Raw genomic sequence first — 23,013 nt, 5'->3', positions numbered from 1 at the left:
TTTACTCATGAGATGAATAATCTCATTATTCTTCATTACACGGCCGTGTTGACCATTTTACAATGACCAGTGATCACACCGCATGGCCATAATGGGAGAGTTCACATCTCTTTACTATTTCTGATGTTCAAATCTCAATGCTCAGATACAATGAAGGTATTTACCCCGAAAAGCTGCTAAGCATAGTGCCAAGAGGAATACCACTTCTTAGAAATTGGGAATTCTACAGGGCCTGATGTATTTGACCTGTGCAATTGCATAGGGGGCTGTACTTAGCATTATGCTCTGCTGTTGAGGTCTTGGAATTCTCCATTGTTCTTGAACAAGGGACTTGACATTTTCATTTTGCACTAGATCTCACATGTTTGTAGCACATCTTGGCACCCTAGTTGTGTGTGTGCGTGAGCGTTTTAATTCCTCTTGAAAATATTCATCAGCAGCCATGGGGGAAAGGACAGAATGGCAGTACTCAACATACAAAAACTGGCTGCATTTCAAATTGTTGATGTTTACAGGAAAGAAAACACTTTTGGGCAGATTTAAATCTTTTAGCTATTCCTTTCCTCCCATGTATGGCTACATTTTCATTCTTATTTTCTCTTTATCTCAAGAGGGTGATAATATTGTTAATTCTTAAGCATTTCTAAATAGGATACTTGGATTGCATAATAATCTAAAGGAGATATAATCTAAATCAGTACTAAATCAGTATACTAAAAAGAAACCTTTGTCGTTTCTACAAATTGAATTATTTTAAAAGTCCAATGCATAAATAAATAGGAAAGTAATGGACATATTTAAATGGCTCAACATGTGTACATGACAACATTCAGGGCCTCATACGACACACTGGTAATGAGCAATAGCAGCTCTCCAATTCAGGCACTGGAAGCACTTAGAAGTGGGGTAGAAGAAGGAAAGGCAGAAATACTAGACTGTAGACATGTTTACAAAAAAGAAAATACCAATTAAATCCACCGTATTAAGTTGCAAATCATTTTCTCAGATTCCTCTTCTTGAGTAATTTTGTTTGCCAAATACTTGCTATGTGCAAGGTCTGCTGGAATACAAAAGATGAGTAAAACAATGACTTTACCAGAAAAGCCATCAGGATTTAACAGATTAAAGATCTTGAAAAAAATAATAAAAAGACTTAGAAAAGAAACTCCACTAGAACCTTGCTGCCTGTTTTAGAGATAATGTACTAGAACCTTTATATTATAGTATTTGGCACTTGACTTAATAAGCCAATTAGAAGGGGTATAAAGCCTGGTTTTATATGCTAATTCTACACTCATTACTGCATCATACATCAAGCCACTGCAGGAAACCACATTAAAAGTACTAGGCAAAGTTCCAGGGAAGTTATTTGACACATTCTTGTAAAAAGCAAATTTGCTCATTCAGTAAAATCATGAGATATTATGTTGTTAACATTTTAAAACACAGCATTATCTACTGTTATCTAATTTCTAGAAAAAGAAAATTATAAGATAGCAAGAAAAATACATCTTCTATTATTATAAGTGAACATCAATATTACAGAGCACCTATAGCATATCTGGCACAATGTTAAATAGATGACCTTTGAATGACATGGGTTTGAACTGCGTGGGCCCACTTATACACAGAATTTTTATAGTACAGTCCTGTAAATGTATTCTCTCTTCCTTAGGATTTCCTTAATGACATGTTCTTTTCTCTAGCTTAATTTATTATAAGAATATACTATAAATACATAAAACATACAAAGTATGTGTTAATCAACTGTCTTATAGGTAAGGCTTCTGGTCAACAGTAGGCTATTAAGTAGTTAAGGTTTTGTGGAGTCAAAAGTTATACATGGATTTTTTTTAACTGCATAGCAGTTTGGTGCATTGTTCAAGGGTCAATTATACTTCATATTCATTGTCTCATTTATCCTTATAACAACTTCCTGAAGTAGATATTATTATAGCCAGCATAGTAGAGGAGAAAGCAAGGCTAAATAAACAGATCAAGGTCCATTGCCTTGGAAGAAAAAGGACTTGAATTCTTCATCGTTATGCTTAACATCTCTCATTTCAATCCCTAAGCTGGAACTTGTTTTGATCAATTTCTTTTTATATTGCTTAATCCTATGTCTGTATGAAATGGATGTTATGTAGTATGTTTAAACTATATACTATAATGAAATACAAGGCAATTCTGCAAACATTCTTGCAATCTAGAATGCCATTTAGATAAGGAATAGTAGATCTGAGAGTGTGAAAGACACAGCTCTCTGGGAAAATGTAAAGCAATATTTGCAGCAGCAGGACAACTCTATCCTAGCTAGAAGATGACTTGGTAACCACCTGTATTAAGGGGATTCTTCTGGTATTTCTGCAATATTCATACCAAAGAATTTTTAATTCTATTTATCTTTAGTTCTAAAAACAGAAAGAAAATTTGAACCTAAAATTAAACCTAGTAAATAATATGCCTTTAATAAAGTTAAAGGGAAAGTTAAGATAGCAATGAATATTATAACTGACCTTGTGGATTCTGTTATGAGCTACCCATGATGGTAACAAAAAATAGTGACTAAATAGCAGGTGACAGGGCTAGCTAGGACTTAAGAACCTTTTAAAACAAAAGAGGGTCATGGGCTAGAAGTAATGGTACTGTGACTTTTTTCTCTCCAACTGTTCATATTAATTTCAACTATGAATTAATAGAGCATGTTCTCAGAGTGAAATGGGAAGTTTTCATATTCCATTCTATATATATCTTATATTTTACATACATTTGCGCGCACACACACACACACACACCTGGTTCACCCAAATCTAAAAGTTCAAAATGGAAAAAACACCTGAACACAGCAGGTTTAGTATAAAATTAATGGTTTTAAAATAGTTGTAAAAGCAACATTTTAGTCACTGTGGAGATTGAAAAAACAGCACCCTTACATTAACATATTAACTAATAATAACAGTATTATTTCATTATCACTGAATTTATCAGTTTTTAGATTACTATGTAATTATCAGTTTTTAGATTACTATGTAATTACTATGTAAAGTTTCAGTGATTATGTTTTACAAAGGGAACACAAAAAGTATTCTAAGTGCAAACAATAGTGAAAACCTAAGGGAAAGGAAAGAAGTCTTTCCTATATTAGTTACCATCAGAACATACTCAGACATGATTGAGCTACTTAAAGTATTTTTATTTGTTTTTCTAGATAAGTGAAGTGCTGGAATCAGTTATTCTGAATGTATTGGAGGGAATGAATGGAACTATCTTTAGGTTAAAAAATCAGAAATTCATTTCAATTAAGAAAGAACTTCAGGCTCATAAGCTGAACAAGAGATTCTACCACCCCTCAAAAAAAGATTTTACAAACGGACGTTTCTAGAAACTCTTCAGGTATATACATATATACAAGGGACAAGAATATAAAACAAAGATAAAATGAGGAAACAACAAACAGATGCATATACATTTTAAAATAGCAACATTGATGTAAAAGCTACGATTTAAGAAGAGCTTAAATGATTCAGGTTTATTATCAATAAAATGGAAAATAGTAGCAAAAGTTTTATTTTTTATGAAATTTTTATTTTATTTATTTTGAGACATAGAGAGACCACGAGCAGGGGAGGAGCAGAGAGAGAGGAAGAGAGAGAATCCCAAGCAGGTTTCACACTGTTAGCACTGAGCCCAGTGAGGGACTCGATTTCAGGAACCATGAGATCATGACCTGAGCTGAAATTAAAAGTCAGATGCTTAACTGACTGAGCCACCCAGGTGCCCCAACAAAGTTTTATTTTGATAGTGTATACACAGTAAAACTATTAATATAACTGATATTTCAATTAAAATAGTCTGGAGGACAGAACATGTTTTTACTTTGGTTTGTCTATAATTCAGTATTACAAATCATGTAATCCTGTGACAATTTAGGATGACATCTGCATTGTATTTTGTGAATGAGAGGTTTTGTTTTTACAAAATAGTATACATTTATTCTAATATTAATAGTGAGAACTCTAAATGATATAAGCCTCATTCAGAAATATAGTATTCTTAGTATCTTAATACTTCCTATAACTCTGTTGAGCTAACAATTTTGTAGTTCTAATTATGATGGCTCCCTAATAAGATACAAGGAGTAAAGAATCAGAGGTAACTTTGAAAGAGTAAAATCCACAAACAGAATTTAAATTGGTATTCAAAAGCATTATTCTATGTAAATATTCCCCAACCCAGGAAGAATTTCTTGCTCATATGAGTAAACAGAATTGAAGGAGAAACAATCTTTTAACCCTAAAAAACAAATAGTTTGAAATTTCAATTTTAACCCAATGTAAAAAATCATATCTATATACAGTGAAGATTAAGAGTTTCAAATAGCTTCAGAATACAACTGTAGGAGCAAATAAATAAAGGTTTTATGAACTTTGTTCCAACAAGGCCTAGAAAGCTCTGCAATTCCTTTAGGTTTCAAATTCTGATGGTGGGGAGAAAAACACAACAAAACAACTAACAGAATGAAAAGAAACCACCACCACTCTTCATACAGCCATTCATTCATTCAACAATCACTGAGTATCTGCTAATGATTCAAATGCCCACTATTACATTCAAGGATTTCACAACCTGGTGTTTCAGGTAATCTATTTGGCTTTGTCCTTAATGTCACTTACATTAAACATGTTGTCCTTGTGTTCCTGATAATGGAAAAGAGGCAATAACACTTTAAAACAACCATCATTCACGAATGATGAGGCTATGAAGGATGAGGTCAGTACCAAACAGTGAGAGAACATCAGTGCCAAATGTGTACCTGCTTTGATGAGCAAGAAGTGGACCCATGACACTTCCAAATTATTTCCAACTGCATCTCTGAAGCATCCTGGTCTGAATTAAAGTTGACACAAGACGCTCCACTCTCTGGTTTCTGACAGGAAAACAGTCAGCTGGAAACCAGTATTTAATCTAGGAAAATCTCCATTATATTTGCCTGCTCTCTCAGGGGCGAGAAATAGAGCCAGACAGGCTTGCAGTGGGTCCCCAGATAGTTGAGAGAACACTCATTAGGGTGAAAATTTCCAGGCTCAAAATTAACAAGGGTCTGGACATGCTAGTGGCTCAACTAAGAAGTGGGTTATTAGGAAGAGGATGCCCTTTTACTTTAGAGTCAAGTAGCAAGACTGAAGGAGTTCATTATAATTAAACGAACTGCTGGAAAATCCAGGCACTGTGTGTGTGTGTGTATGTGTGTGTGTGTGTATGTGTGTGTGTGTGTGTGTGTGTGTGTGTGTGTGTGTGTGTGTATATATATATATATATATATATATATATATACACACACACACATACACATATGGTATAGGTATACATACACACACTTTATACATACAGAGAGAGAGAGAGAGAGAGAGTTAGTTTATGGGCAAATATTGAAAAATAGCAGAGACCTGGAGGGTAATGTCTTCACTTACAGCTGAAAAATTCAAAATTGCCATATGTGGGTTTTTTTGGAGGAAAGAACTAATTGCACTGTGCCAGTTATGACTTTACTGGCTCTCAGTTCCAAATTCACCCTTCAGTGCTTGCTCTGTGATAATGGCTGGGACTTGTCAAGAATTTCTGCTTTACACCAAGCATTATGTTAAGCTTTTATCAGTAGAGGGCACTAAAGAAATGTGACCAGGGGAACGAGGCTTCTCTTTCAGGTTCCCTTGTGCTGCATTTTTGCTTGGTCTTGTTACTGCTGCATGGTCCATCAGTGATGGATGTGTGTGACAACACCCAGTGGTTCCATGATCATGCAGTCCCTCAGTGAACTCAAAGTCTCGGCCTGGGCTCAGTGACCATCATCCTGGGGCCCTCTCAGCCTCATACCCACAGCAGCACTCCACTCTCTCTATGAGTCTCCTACCAGCAACAGTTGCCTATATCTTAGAAGGCTGTCTCTTGCTTGCCTGGAAACTGTGGACCAGCTCTGGCTTAGGCAACCCTCTGGCTCTAATGAGTTCTGATCCTCCTCAGCCTGGTGGGAGGGTGTTTGCCTATCAGCTGTCCTTCATTGTATATACCACCCTCCTTCATTCTAGGGAATGTTTTACAGTGTCTTTACATAGGTACTTTTCTATGATAGCTTAATAATTATTTAGATTAAGCTTCTGTTGTTTAAGTTATAGTTTGATTTCTGCCTCCAGACTGATCCCATTGCCTTGATGAAGAAATCTTGATATTTACAGTGACTGTAACTGTAGTTAAAAAAAATTCATAGTGTCAAAAACATCCATAGTGTCTTCGATCACAAAAAGAATGGTCTCAGATGAAGATAGCCCTTCAATTTATCACTTCATGTGACCATACTGTTTTCTACTGATTTTCTGAATTATTACCAAAGAATTATGGCATTTAGATCTTACTCCTATAATCCAACTTAATGAGAAAGGCTAATTTAGTTTCTTCACAGCTAGTAAGTGCCAGAATGAGGTCAGTCGGGACACCAAATCTCTTTAACTCTCAAATTGATACTCTTTCTACTACATTACTCTTGTTTCACTTGACTCCTCAACAAAAACAAATATTCTCTGAGAACAAGGATTGCACACCCAGTCTGCATAAGCATTTTATAATGTATAATGGGATCAGCAAATGTAATGTTAGCAAGAACAACCATATAAATATACTGATGTACATACTGTCTATGCAGATCATAATAAAACATTAAAAACAGATTATCTTAATTTGTTATGTATGGCCACATTCCCTTTAGTGTATACACATATTTTCTTTTTGTTTCAGAAAAGACAAAGATTTTTTTTACCTCCATGATATTCTATCTGATTTCTTCTTTCCTCCTTAAAACATTGATTGTGGAAGTTACAGTTAAAATAATTTATAAGGCAATTAACCATCAAAATGTCAAAACCTGAAGATAATCTAATAGAGCACTCAAGAAATCAATGCCTATATCAGTAATAGTGTTAGCATGTATCTTCAGGGTGACCACAAAAATGACAGTGAAGGGGGCCAAGACAGAAGGGTCACATTAACGGTGACAACAAAGAAATATCTTAATTCTTTTCATCTATAAAACTGTTAGAATTCATGTTTTAATGAGATGGCTCAAAATTTGCATGTCCAAATGCTACCATTATAACCAAAATGTCAACCATGCAACAAAACAAAACAAAACAAAACAAAACAAAACAAAACAAAACAAAAACCCCTCCATTTGCAATGGCTCCAAACCACAGCTTTAAGAGAAGAGTCTAGCTCTAATTGCCAAAGGTGCCTTTTCAAAGCATTAGGGACCTTTTGAAAACCAATGTAAAATTATTTTTATGGTGTCATTTGAGTGTCACTATTTTCAAGAAATCTCTAAATTTAAAATATTAATATCATTTTTATTTTATTATAGGGCATGCTGCTACCTGGTACCTATATCCTCAAGGTTTGACACAATCAGAAGAAAGCTATGCTTACAAAAATGATATGACATAGATAGTGGGGAAAAATCTCAAATGAGCTCTTTATTTTCCCCTCCAAGCTCTTCCCTTGGATCTGTTGCTTCTGTGTAGTTTTAGCCATTTCAAGACTAGATATCAGAGAAGGCATAATACTTTCAGTCCAGATGGAGTTTAGGAGTGAAGAACTCATACATGCAAAGACAGAAAAAAATTACACAGAATGTTTATGAAATAAAACAATTAGTTAACATGCCAAAATAAGCCTAATTCATGATCAAACCTAAATTAGTAAAGAAAAAAAATAGCTTAGAGGGAAAAGAGAAAAGAGAGAAGAGAGCATTCATGAGAATTTCCTTCCTATAAACTGTAAAGTACTGTATAACAAAAAGATAATCTTAACACTAACATAATAAAGTAGGCATTCACTGTTTATTCTTCCCATTATTTTTATGAAAGCAATAGGGGATAAAATGCCACTACAGAGCAAGTGCCATACACAAGACCACACAGTTGGTCAATGTAAAAGGTGCATTTGAGCTCAGTATAATCTGATTTAAACAATGTAACTTAATGATCTTGCCTGGTCTGAGATTCCCATGAGTTTATCAAAGCTGGCAAGTGTTCCAGGCTCATCAGCGAGAGCAGCAGGGCCATGACAAGTACAGTTTAAGTCTGCTGAAGCACAGCGTCTAAAATAGCTTCCCAGGAGCGCTCCTCTCTCCACATTCAAAGACTGTAGTGAAAGGTGGGAGTGAGGAGAAAGTAGGGTACGGAACTCAAGAGAACTCCAGATTCCTTATAATGATTTACTGTGTACAAAACAAGCATCTGTGCAGAGCAAAAACAGATGAGATGGGCTGCAACCTATCAGAGAATGTATAATCAGGGCCAAGGCCTAACTGAGAGGGAAACACCAGATCAACAGAGGGGAAATACCTTACTGCTTATCATTAGACAACAATCACGTAGATACATAGTGCACATATGATCTGCATTTCCTTTCTGTCCTTTATGGCTGCACTGTGCCATCAGTTCCATTATACTTAATGACAAATTAAAGGAAACCCAAGTTGTCATTTCCTTTTGCTCCTTCTCACGTTTCATATTAACAGACATCTCCATATACCACTGCAACCAACCAACCAACCAACTTTTTTCTAACAAGTCTTTTGGTCTTCAGAGTCTACTGCTTTTGAATTTTAAGCATTAAAAAAATCCTATTTCAAAGATAAAACATTGAACATCAAGAAATCTAGCAGGTGTATCATAAAATTATCCATTTAAAACTATCAGAATTATGAATATAATAGAATATATACTTGTATAATTTTCCACTATAAAAGCAATGCAAACTAATTGAAGAAAATTGGGAAGATATTTGAAATTAAAAAAAATCAGCTGTTACCTTACCAAGCAAACACAATAAATATTCATATAGAATATTTTTTCAAAGTTTCAACAGTGATGATTTGTTATGTTTATAATATTTTTAATCTGGTTTTTACTTAACTTTATTATTTAGAATCTTATTTTTAACTTTGGAACATATTTTATGTATATTTATAAATATCACTTATTCCTAAATTATATAATCAGATACAATTTGAAACAGTAACTATGAATAATAAATATTTCATCCTGTAATTGCACCATAATTTACTGAAGCATCACCCTATTATTTTCTGTTTTTCACTATTATACATAATGCTACTCTAAATACTTTCTGTTGTATTTTATAATTTATTTTAGACCAGATTCCCAAGACACTTTAGGAATATAGACTCTAGAGCCAGACTGCTTGAGTTAAATCCTACCTTAAATCCTTTCCATCTGTGTCACTTTGGGAAAGTCAACTAACCTCTTTATGCTTTAGTTTCCTCATCTGTAAAATGGACATGATGGTATTAATACGTATTTTCCAAGGTTGTTATGAGGACCAAATGATTAGCTTATATTTAGCACTTGAGATAGTACCTACAGCATACTATAAATACTACAAAAATATTAGCATTAATGTTTTTGAGTCTTGAAATTGCCTAAAACTTAAAAAGGTTTAATGAGTGCACATGCTTAGCAGTAAGGTACGTCCATTCAATTTCATTAGATTTTTGCCAGCATTTGACTATTTTTAGTCTGTATTTGTGTATGTGTGTGTATTTGTGTTTATTAATTGATAGGTGAAAGTTTGAATTTCATTACTGTGTTACAGGGATTCCTTGTTTTCTGAGGAAAACTGCCACTGGAAAGTAATGGTAGTCTTTGTGATTTAATTTAGGGATGCTGAGCTTGTCTCTTTAAGAAATATATAAATGCAATGATATTTGCATTATCTTTCTGATTTATCCAATGATATTTATCTATTTGATTTATTTAACAACCCTCATTTAAAAAACAGCACTCATATATTTTTTTATTCTTCACTATCTGGACAGATTCAATGTTTGTGCTTCCCCCTAAATTCTTATGTTGAAACCTAATCCCCACTGTGATGGTTTTTGGGAGTGGAGCCTTTTTGAGAGGTGACTAGGTCCATAAGGGCAGAGCCCTCTTAAATTGGATTAATGTCCTTATAAGAGATCCCAGAGGACTCCCTGACCCCTTCCATCAATGTGAAGACCCTCTATAAATCAGGAAACAGGCTCTCACTAGACACCGAATCTGCAGGTGCCCTTATCTTGGATTGCCCAGCCTGAAGAAATGTGAGAAAGGTGTGTTGTTTAAGCCCCCCAGACTAGGGTATTTTTGTTATAGTAGTGTGAATGGACTAAGACACCATAGCATCTGGTTTTGTTCTTCGTCTCCAGCCCTTTGCTACCACAAGTTTCCTATTCTAGAATTTGAAACTTTTGCTTCATTTATTTAGTAAACTTACTCAAATCCATTTTTCAACAAGGTACTTTAGTGACCTTGCTGATCTGGAAATATCTTTTTGTTGCTCTCACACATGAATGATAATTTAGGTATAAACATTTTGGGGCATTACTTTTCTTATGGATTTTCAATCAGACCACAAAAAGAAAAAAAAAGGAATCCAAATCAGCAAGGAAGAAGTCAAACTTTCACTCTTCAGATGACATGATACTTTATGGGGAAAACCCGAAAGACTTCCCCCCCAAAAATGCTAGAACCGATACATGAATTCAGCAAAGGAGAAGGGTATAAAATCAACATACAGAAACTGGTTACATTTCTATCCACCAATAATGAAACAGCAGAAAGAGAGATCAAAGAATTGATCCCATTTACAATAGGACCCCAAACCATAAAATACCTAGGAATAAACATAACCACAGAGGTAAATGATCTGTATGCTGAAAACTATAGCAAGCTTATGAAAGAAATTGAAGAAGACACACACAAAATGGAAAAAAACATTCCATGCACATGGATCGGAAGAACAAATATTGCTAAAATGTAGATACTACACAAAGCAATCTACACATTCAATGCAATGCCTATCAAAATAACACCAGCATTCTTCACAGAACTAGAACAAACAGTTCTAAAATTTGTATGGAACCAGAAAAGACCCCAAATAGCCAGAGTAATGTTGAAAAAGAAAACCAAAGCTGGAGGCATCACAGTTTGGGACTTCAAGCTGTATTACAAAGCTGTAATCATCAAGCATGGTATTGGCACAAAAACAGATATATAGATCAATGGAACAGAATACAGAACCCATAAATGGACCCACAAACATATGGCTAACTCATCTTCGACAAAGCAGGAAAGAATATCCAATGGAATAAAGACAGTCTCTTCAGCAAACGGTGCTGGAAAAACTGGACAGTGACATGCAGAAAAATGAACCTGGACCACTTTCTTACACCATACACAAAAATAAACTCAAAATGGATGAAAGACCTGAATGTGGGACAGGAAATGATCAAAATCCTAGAGGAGAAAACAGGAAGTAAACTCTTTGACCTAGGTTGCAGCAACTTCTTGATGTGTCTCCAGAGGCAAGGGAAACAAAAGTAAACACAAACCTTTGGGACCTCATCAAGATAAAAAGCTTCTGCACTGCAAAGCAAACAATCAACAAAACTAAAAGGCAACCAACAGAATGGGAGATGATATTTGCAAATGACATATCAGATAAAGGGTTAATATCCAAAATCTATAAAGAACTTATCAATCTCAGCACCCCAAAACAAAATAATCCAGTGAAGAAATGGGCAAAAGACATAAACAGACACTTCTCCAAAGAAGACATCCAGATGGTTAATGGACACATGAAAAGATGCTCAACATCACTCATCATCAGGGAAATACAATCAAAACCACAAGGAGATACCATCTCAAACCTGTCAGAACGGCTAAAATTAAAAACTCAGGAAACAACAGATGTTGGTGAGGATGCGGGGAAAGGGGAACACTTTTGCACTGCTGGTGGGAATGCAAACTGGCACAGCCACTCTGGAAAACAGTATGGAGTTTCCTCAAAAAATTAAAAATAGATCTACCCTACGACCCAGCAATTGCACTAGTAGGTATTTTCCCAAAGGATACAAAAATGCTGATTTGAAGGGGCACATGCACCCCAGTGTTTACAGCAGCACTATTGACAATAACCAGATTATGGAAAGAGCCCAATGTCTATCCACTGACAAATAGATAAAGAAGATGTGGTATCTCTGTGTGTGTGTATACACACCCAGACACACACACACACACACACACACACACACACACACACACACACACACACAGTGGAATATTACTTGGTGATGAAAAAGAATGAAATCTTACCATTTGCAGTATCGTGGATGGAACTACAATACATTACACTAAGTGAAATAAGTCAGATAAATATTTATGATTTCACTCATATGTAGAATTTAAGAAACAAAACATATGAACACAGAGGAAGGGAAGGAAAATTAAGATACAAACAGAGATGGAGGCAAACCATAAGAGACTCTTAAATACAGAGAACAAACTAAGGGTTGCTGGAGGAGTGTTGGGTGGAGGGATGGGCTAAATGGGTGACATGCATTAAAGAGGACACTTGTTAGGGTAAGCACCAGGTGTTATATTAAGTGATGAATCACTAAATTCCACTCCTGAAACCATTATTATACTATATGTTAACTACCTTGGATTTAAATAAAAAATAATATAAAGTAAACAGAAAAAAACGATTTGTGGATTTTGTTTCATTGTCTTCTGGAAGTTATGGTTTCAGAGTAGACATTTGAATATAACATAAGTTTAATTTCTTTGAAGTGAAACTTCTCATGTATCTCTTCTTACTAGTTAAACGTAGTTGCTTCTTGACATAGAAACTGTAATATATTAACAGAAAATATCTTGAAATCGTGATCTTTCCAATTCACTTTCTTAATTTGTTGAGAAATTCAATTTTCCCAATTTTTATTCCTAAATTATTCTATTATATCCTTAATTATTTCCTATTGTTTTCTTCTTTAGAAACTAATAATTAGTTGAAAGTAGGCTAACCATAATCTATCCTCTATAGCCATTATCTTCTCTCATTTTTTGTCTTTTTATTAATTTACTAATAATCTGAGCAATAAAAAAGTTTATTTTGTGTCTTACTGTTTCAATTTTCTGTAATAATTAATATGCTTTTTACTGCTTTCAGCATGGTTTAATTTCTATTTCCATGTTCTCAGTTTTAAAGACTTTTTAAAGTTTATTTTGTGTTCAGTTTATAGTGGCCTTACTTTCTTTATAGTATGGTATTCTATTTTAATGCAAACAGTATTCTTTTGATTCTTACTGAGATCATTAAATAGATGTTCTTAATAAACTTATTTCATGGAAAAAGATTTTCTTCTGACATATGAGGGACAGTTCCCCTTCTCCTTCCCATTCTTTTTCTTCACTCATCCCTAAATAAAGATCTATTTCAGGAAAAGATACACCTCACAAATTTCCTAACTATCTCAGTTTGCGCAGCTGTTGAAGAATACTCTGATACTTGTGTTGCCTATGTAACTCCCAAGATAGAGCAGATTTTCATAAATGATAAGTTATCCTTCCTCTTTATAAATGCCTCCCCTAGCCTCCAGACAAAATACAGATATAGGGAACGGGTCTGGGCTGAGACAGTTGATGTTCTAGTGCCTATCTCAAGTTACTGTAATCTCTACTCATTTGTATGAGCACTCTGACTCAAGTCTCATAGGAACAAGGAGAACATTCAGAGTCAGTAACAATTTGATTCTAAACAAGTTATATCAAAACTCAGGCTTTTTATTTTCTGGTACACATAAAAAAGAAAAAGGGAAAATAAAAAAAACATAAATAAATATTGGAAAGAAGGTAATGAGACTATAAACAATTGTACTTAGAAGAAATTAATATTCTCATTTTACATATTAAGAACAAAGTCACCTACAAATATCTAATCATTATGTTATATACCTGAAACTAATATAATGTTATGTGTAAATCAACAATAAAATTTTTTAATGGTTAAAATGTACCTTAAAAATATCAAAGACAAACTACTTGACTAAGGTCACTGAGATACAAACTGTTAGAATTAGGGTGCAGGGATGCCTGGGTGGCTCAGGTCATGATCTCGCAGTTCTTGAGTTCAAGCCCCATGTCCAGCTCTGTGCTGACAGCTCAGAGCCTGGAGCCTGCTTTGGATTCTGTGTGTGTCTCTCTCTCTGCCCTTCCTCCACTTGCACTCGGTTTCTCTCTCTCTCTCAAAAATAAACATTAAAAAATTTTAAAAAGAGAATTAGGGTTCAGACAGTCCTTTAGACTTAACATGATTTCCTCTACATTACAGGAAATCTGGAAAGATACTTTATGAATATTTTGTTTTCAAGAAAGTATTCTAGCATCATATATACCAAGTGGTATAGTATATTATTTTATTATTTTTAAAAAAGAATTCTTATTGTGAGAAAAGTAGCACACAAGAATATAACCTTCTACTAAAGGCTAGCCCATCTTTACATTAAAAGGCTGGGAAGGGAGAAGTGGAAAGAGACATATACCATGTGATTTCACTCATATGTGGAATTTAAGAAACCAAACAAACAGCAAAGGGGAAAGAAGAGAGAGAGGCAAACCATGAAACAGAGTCTTAACTACACAGAACAAACTGATGGTTACCAGAGGGGAGGGGTGAGGGGGATGGGTGAAATAGGTGATGGGGATTAAGAAGTGCACTTGTGATGAGCAGCAGGTGATGTGTGGAAGTGATGAATCACTATTTTATAATGCCTGAAACTAATACTACACTGTATGCTAACTACTGGAATTCAAAAAAAAACCTTAAAACAATGTTAACAAAAAAAATAAATAAAAGAATAGGAGAACTGTAAAAAAAAAAAAAGAAAGAAAATACAAGTGCTTTCTGAGCTGAACTATTTGGTTAATGCCATCCACAGTCTCAATCATTGTCAAACAGGATCTTTAAATTGTCACTAGCTTGAATGCAAAATTGACAAAGTAAATATATAGCATTCATTTCTAAATTTCTTTAATGTTACTTATGTTGTCACTCATTTCTAACAGAGGTGAAGAAGTTATCAGGACAGATGAGCATCAACCAAGATACGGATTTACAAAGAAAAGCAGTAAACTGTTCATTAACAAAAAAGGAGATACTTTTCTATAAAAGTATAGTGTATTCATACTCTGTTTCTAGTAATATCTACAAAATGATTAACTGATTCAACAAATATTGCCAAATTAAAATTTGGAAGGAGGTTTGGGGAGTATAGAATCTGATCAAAGGCAAATTGATTATTTTATTAATTATTTCACCCAAATGATGATAGGTTGTTTACCCCATTATACAACCAAATACTTTTCTCTGATATCGTTCTCAAATGAATGGTAAAAAATTCTGACTTCAAGTTCTCTTTTTTTCTAGATTCTTCATCCCAACCTTTCTACATACTACAATCTCAAAATTTTTATCATATTATATGATATTTTCCTATTAGGATACAAAAGAATGATTTTAACTAATATAACCTGTTCTTTTATACTTTTTATGTTCTTTTGTAGTTTTCCTATAAAATATACAGGTCTCATTTTTTATAGGCTATAGCTTTTTATTTAATTACTAGTTAAACAAAGAACCATTTTCTAATGAAGATGAAAATAAACCCAAATAAACTTACCACATGAAGAATTTTATTTTCTGTTTCATACACAGTACAATCCTTTAAAAAAAGAAACATATACATTAGTTTTCAAAACAAATCAAGCATTCCTTTTAAAATACTTTCTTAGGAAATGTACAACAATTTGAAAAAATCTTGACAATTCAAGCAAAACCGGCAATAAGAATGTGAATAAAATCTGGAAAGCTATATACCAAAATATTCATAGTGGTTAGCTCTGATGGTCAGTTACACAGATATTCTTATATTTGCTTAACTATATTTTCTAATTTTACACAGAATACAATACAGAATAATATACATCAGAAAAAATATTGTAACCATTTTCTATCTAAACTTTTACATCTGATAAATACATTTCATTGAAATATTTCCAACATTTCAAATACTAATTTATTATAGATTGGAACATTAGGAAAAATACTAGTATTTACTTCTATAGTCGTATCTTAATCTCAAAAATGCTTTTATATTTTCAATTATTTCCAGCTATTAAATATCCTTAATATTATAAAATTGGTACATATCAAGTTCATAGTTCTTAACATAAATTTGAATCCTTGAAATTGTAAAAAAAATTATTTTAAAAAATCACCATTGTTTTTTTACCTGCAATTGCTAGACTTACAATGAGCAAACATATAGCAAAGTGATCTTTGCTTAGAAACTTCTGTTTCTATGGCTTAGTTTCCTGAAGAAATTCATAAAATGGGCATGACATTAGTAGTAACACAATAAGGGTGTTGTGAGGATTAAGTGAGAAGATGGATGAATGGCTTAGCACAGTATCTGGCATACAGTGATAAATACATTTTAACTATGAATTACTGTTGTTCTGTGTCTTTATTTTTAAAATGTAAACTAATTACCTTTACTTCAAAGTAGAAAGTTAACTAATTATTATTTGGCTATCTAATTTTGAAAAAATATCCATGTTTCACAGTACTGCATATTTTAAGGAATGACAGCCCATTTCATCTCTTTCCCTGAATTTAATTTTAACAAAAACGAATACTGTTGAACATAGTTTTTGATCATGCCATTTCACCACAATACCTTGTCAGAAGTAGTACATATTCTTATCAGGCGTAAAAGTTTTAAGGTTAAATATAGGTCTGATTCATTTCATAGACTAAATGAAATACTTAAGGATTGGGTCTTGCAATTCTGCAGGGCTTCTGTGCCAAAGAAGAAGTCTGTTACAAATATAGCCATATCTATGTCTTTACAAATTAAGTATGAATTATGTGTACAGAGGAAGAAAGGTATAGATAAAGCATTTATGTTGGAAAAGTGCACTGTACTTACATCAGAATTTGGAAGACTGCAATTTTATAGAATTAATTTCAGACACAATTACATTGGTAAGAGATGAGTTGGGAAAAGTTGGAAAGTTGCCCAGTTTCCCCAAACTGCCTCTACAACTTGCTTCAGCTATAATGGATACAAGTTTGATTATTTACCTACCTTCCCAGAAACAGAGAATATGATTAAATGTTCAAACTTCAAAGGAATTTTCCTCAAGGAAAAAAGTAAATATGATCTAAATGTATATCCTGCCAGTGATCACACAGCAATAATCACACGGAGAATAACTATTTCAAGTTCTTTAAAATATAATACTTTACTTGCATATCCCTAGTATGACATAACAAAAGAACTATTAAACAAAATCTTACACTATTGGCAGCAATCATATTGTTGGTTAGTTATTGTTAGTCTGTTATTGTTTTGCTGAAACTACTGCATTCCATAGGATAAAGCAAATGAACAATTATGTGATACTACTATCATTCTATCATTTTTGGTGTCCTAAGTAATTTTAGCATGAGACAAAGCAGATACATATATAAGAAGGTCAGTAAAACCTAGAGTCTCTTAATGCATCATGTACACACGTGTGTAGTATTTCTTAGGCCCACTGAAAAGACATAACTGAGTAATAAATAAACTCCTCACAGTTAGTGATTTTCAAATACTATTTCTTGGGGCTTTGGTTAAGAAAAATGGTGGATTCCAGATCTGGGATATGAATGTATAAGATGAGCCTGGATTATACTGTGACACACATAGAAAGAAGCTATCAAACTATACAAGGATTGTTTGTGTCAGTAGGACTCAGAAGTCAACATGAAGAGATTTTCACTGGCCAAAGATGGAGCAATTTGGGAATCTAAAAAAATAATAGTTGCAATAGATGGAAACAGTAAACTAAATATTAGTTTTATTTATATGTATTAATACATTTGATACTAAATTAAAAAATCACTTATTAGCTTTACAAAGTCCTTTTTAAATTTTATTTTGAGAGAGAGAGTGTGTGTGTGTGTGCATAAGTAGGGGAGGGGCAGAGACAGAGGAAGACAGAATCCTAAGCAGGCTCGGTGTTGTCAGTGCAGAGCCTGATGCGGGGCTTGATCCCATTAACCATGAAAACATAGTCTGAGCTGAAATCAAGGGTTGGTTAAACATCTGACTTTGGCTCAGGTCATGATCTCACGGTTTGTGGGTTCAAGCCCCGTGTCGGGATCTCTGCTGGCAGCTCAGAGCCTGGAGCCTGCTTCAGATTCTGTATCTTCCTCTCTCTGCCCCTCCCCTGCTCACGCTCAGTCTCTCTCTCTCTCTCTCTCTCTCTCTCTCTCAAAAATAAACATTAAATATATAAAGTACATCCAAATATATTTACTAATACTTGTGTAATACTGAATATATTAAGCAAATTGGACAATGCATAATAGATGTACTTTTCCTCTTGTTTCGGCGAATATTAATCAACTGTCTTCATGATACAGAGATAAATAAAACATGTCCCCTGACTTAGAAAAGCACAGTTTAAAGAGACAGGCATTCACATAAGTAAGTTAAAATATGTAGAATTCCAAAGTCTTCATGAAGTTTGTTTCAATAACTTTATAAGTATAAATGCGACAAAAATATACAAATCCACATGTAAAAGGTCAATTATTTAAAATTTTAAAATATTGACATATTTGTCATTAAAATGCAAAGTGACCACTGTGTTGTGCTATACATTGCTCAAGTCAAATTTCAAACTTTGTAGAATTTTTCATCAGCTGCTGCTCCTCAGTGACTAAAAGAAATACATCTATAATCCAAGCTTTAAGATTATTCAAAGAATGAAGTACTGATCCATACGTGATAATTCTGACATGACTCCAAAAGACAAAGTCTAAAAGAGATACATCAAGTGACTGAGGTGGCCAAGGTTTTACATCAGTCGAAAAAACTGTCACAAATATTAAAATTAAAAACTATTTGAAATAAACAATACTAAAGGACTATAAAATAAATTGAAATAATTAAATTTGCAAAGGATGTGTTGTTACATTTATAGCATATTCACACATGTGAACCTATTAAAGCTTAAATCTGTACTAACATATTTGGGACACTCACAATTACTATAATAAAGGCAGGATCATAGGGCTGGGCAAGCAGAGGAGAAAACAACTAGCTTTGCCTTAAAAAGAAATTAATAAAGGCAGCTTTAATTGGGTTTTGGAAAAAGTATGTTTTTGGGCAAAGAAAATAAAGGCATTACTGCAAAAGCAATAAAACTGCACTCAAACACTGTTAAACTACTGCAGTAATTTTCAGATTTTACTCTGTATACATGTAACAATCACTTGGAAAGTGGGTTAAAATGCATATTCCCAGGTTCAGCCCTAGATATACAGATAGGGTAGACCTGGAGTGGGGGTCCTAGCATGATTGTGATAAAGATGGTACTGTGAAAAACAATCTATTTTACAGGAAATACTGTGATAGAAGAATGCCAAACCAAAAATGATCAAAAATATAAAATCTGTAAGACAGTAGACTGATTTAAAAATAGTATCTGGTGGCTCATTCCAATTTTCAATTCCTCAGAGCTTTGTGCTTTTGTTACACATTCCCCCAATTTATTGGTTTGTTTCTCTTTTTTCCCTCCTATTAAACTTATTTCTTTCTTTAATCACTTACTACTCTGAATAACTGCTTCTACTTGTTTATATCTCTGCCTTCTTTCAGCCAGACTGGCCTGTTCATTACTGAAAGCCAAAGGCTTTCACAAAGGCTGGACACAGCATAATAAAAACAAAACAGAACAATACAAAAAAAGTATATATTAACCTGCTATTTTATATTAGGGAGAAGAATAGAAACTAAATGACTGTGTTTTATTTAGTTAAGCTATCATGTTAAGGAGTTCATTTTATCATGCTAAGTATTTAAATAGCCCTAGGTACCTTAGGGGATTAATTTTATTAATAAGTTATTTTATTTCCATCCAGATGTGAATTTAAAATATTTGCTTCTCAAGTATGGTTTTATTAACACTTAGGGCCAAATATTTTCCCAAAAGATCATACCCCACGTTTTACAAAGAAAATAGCACTGAATATGGAGAAATCCACATTTTTAACAACCTATTCATGCTAAGGAAAGGTACACCTCTGACGTTCTACTTATTTTTAGGTTAGGATTAAATTTAGATTTTCAAACCTGGATTTAGAACTATGCCACTATATACTCCCAGGAATTCTCTTCAGAAGCTCATGCTGTCTTTTACTATGCATGCAAAATGACACTTGCAATTTCTTCTTTATCCTTTTATATATAATGCTTCTACAAACCATGTGATGCACATTTAAATGCATCAAATTCCTAACAAGACAATATTCATAAAAATGAGTGTTTATTCAGTTTTCATCATTTTTTCTTTTTGAAAAGTATAAGTGTGCACAGAAACTGTCTCCCACAGATGAGCTATGTGCTCACACAGGATCATAATCAGTTATAGTTTTTGTGAAACAGTGATGCAATTGCCATACTGAGAAAAATACAAAGAAACACTTCTATCCTGTATGTTATCATTGATACTCCATACTTTGTCAACAATTTTAAGCAACCTGGGGTCAAGATGTTCAGTAAAAGTAATATTTCTCATCAACTGTGTATTAGAGTCATAGGAACAGTTCACAGGTTATTAATACTGAATATATAAAGCAAGAGAGTGAAGGGAAATAGTGTATGTCTCAAATGCTGTATATAATTATATTTCACAAAACTTTGGAACTATAAATGCCATAAATTTTCATATGTCTCTTTTTGGTATATTATAGTATACTTGTACAAATAATTTAAGAATATTGTTTTGCTTGCATGTAGTATTTAAATGATTCATCTATGCAAAATTTTAATAATGGTACCGTCATACCAAATATTTCACATATTCTACTGCTAAGCTATCAAAATGTCTTCAATGCTTAAGTAACTAATTCATGAGTTACTGTTACTTTTATTCATTCACTCATTCATTTACTCAAGTCACAATTCCATTCACCAAAAAAGGGTATTTTTTGCACATCTAAATGCAATTCACTATCAGGCACTATTAAGGTGATCAAAGATAAACTTGGTCCTTGGCCATCATCACTTAATTATTTAGTGGAGAAAACATTCAAATAATAATAATATAAGGTACATGACAAATGCTAACAGAAGATTCCATAAAAAAGGAGATAAATTCTAACTTGTTCACTCTGGAATGACCTTCTAGAGGAGATATTTTACTGACTTTAAATATCTTTTAAATCTGTAAATTTATTAGGGGTTCACAGGGAAAGGCCATTTCACTTTGTGCAAACATGATTAACAAGGCATAATCAGAAGTAAGCATGCCAGGTTATAGCATAAGATATGTGGAATGAATGCGACAGGAAAGAAAGCCTAGAAAATAACATGAGGTCATATTGTGGAGAGCTACCAATGCTAACCTGGAGAAATTTTGTTTTGAAGGGAATAAAATTTTTATTATTCTGTAATAATTTATTCTGAAGTCCCATTCCACCAGGATTGCACTTAACTTGATCAACTGATAATTTCTTATGATTTTATTTTGGGAGGGGCTGAAGTCAGGGTAGCTGACTTCATAGCCGTAGTGCCATGGCTGGTGTTAAAGAGCAATGATAAAATGGTGAGTGAGTGTATCAGGGTAGGGGGTGGAGAAGTGAAGTCCAAACTCTCTGGTCTAGCTAACAACTCTAACAGGTATCTCTTCTTATTCATTTTCTAATAGTTCTTTTTCCATTCCCGTGGAGGAAACTTTCACGTCATGTCTCAGATAAGGAATCTCTGCAAAGCTGTGTATCTTCCTAAATATACCAAGTAGACATTTCATCTCTAGGGAAGATGGAGGAGTATGTACTTTGATACAAGGAAGCGCTCAAAGATGTCTGAGCATGGGAACTATGTGATCAAATACATGTTTTATGAAAACAATGGGGAAGAAATTGTGGATTTGGAAGGGAAAAAAAACTGAAGGCAGCAAGATCAGTTGGAATGTTCTTTCAATAGAAAATATAATATATAATCAAAGCTTGAACGGAGGTTATGATGGTGGAAGGGGAGATGAGGAGAGGTGGATGTCATACATGTAGCCAGGAATGAGAATTGGGTGACTGATACATTAGACACAGATAATAATGTGGAGAGGAAAGTTAAACATTACTCCAGGGGTTCAAACCTGAGCAAATGGATGAATGGCCAAGTAGAGATGGTAGAAGAAAATTTAAGGAAAATAAAATAGTTATATTTGGGGCATGTGAAATTAGAAGTGGCTGAAAGGTCATTTTATACAAAGTTGTCCAGTAAGCAAGTAAAAAGCTGATTTGGATCTAAAATAGAGTCAGATCTGGGAGTATTTACACTGAAGTGATAGTTAAAGGTACAAGAAAACAACAACAAATCCATTAAAAAAGAAAATGTATAGTGAGAAGATAACTGAAGACTGCTCAGACAATGCTAGTATTTAGGAGCAATAAGGAAGGGTTAGTTGCATAGCCAGGAGTAAATGGAGAAAGTGATGTTACAGAGACATATTTATTAAAACTTACAGTGATAATAGAATTATCCTAATTATGTTCTATGTCTGTGCTGCCTAAAATTTAGTGGTTTCTAGGCATATGTGGCTATTGAGCAATTAAAATGTGCAAAGGAGAAAGTGGATTTGCAATTTTATTTAGTTTTAATTAATTTATATTTCAATTGCCACATGCAGTTAGTGGTCATCATGCTAGTCAGAAGGTCAGGTCTGGAGAAATATACTATGGTCCATCCAACAGTTACAAAATGGGAAGCCATTTAACAAGAATTTCAATCAAATAACAATAAAAGCAATATCTGAAAAGAAAAACATGCAGAAATTTAGTTCCCAGTTATTGACCAGATGATTCGCTTTCTTTTCCCTTTTGCAAGAGCAGATTCCAGTCTATTGTGACATTTACAGTAGCAGCATAGTATCATGAAAGCAATTCTCTTTGTAGGATGATACACAGAATAGAGCTATTGAAAGGAATTCAAAGTAGTCATCACCTAGCTTTGTGGACACAGGGAAGCAGTGCTAGGGATAAAAGATTTGCAATGGATCGAAG

At 33.7% G+C, this 23,013-nt stretch overlaps 1 protein-coding gene across 6 annotated transcripts in view; it reads right to left on the bottom strand.

Moving 5' to 3' along the window:
- Positions 1-23,013, bottom strand: part of CNKSR2 (connector enhancer of kinase suppressor of Ras 2) — a 292,571-nt gene that overhangs the window by 148,918 nt on the left and 120,640 nt on the right. For 5 of the 6 annotated variants that reach the window (XM_027054659.2, XM_027054656.2, XM_027054661.2 and 2 more), the window contains exon 5: positions 15,575-15,616. In XM_027054659.2, the coding sequence (XP_026910460.2) occupies positions 15,575-15,616 (42 nt within the window). Of the gene's footprint in view, positions 1-4,813; positions 5,161-15,574; positions 15,617-23,013 lie in introns of those variants that run through there. The other variant, XM_053202147.1, reaches the window with a different exon arrangement.

Source organism: Acinonyx jubatus, chromosome X (assembly GCF_027475565.1).
Source record: "Acinonyx jubatus isolate Ajub_Pintada_27869175 chromosome X, VMU_Ajub_asm_v1.0, whole genome shotgun sequence".
NCBI classification, from domain to species: Eukaryota; Metazoa; Chordata; class Mammalia; order Carnivora; family Felidae; genus Acinonyx; species Acinonyx jubatus.
Note: the sequence above shows the minus strand (reverse complement) of the source record. Positions and strands in the feature narration are given on the sequence as shown.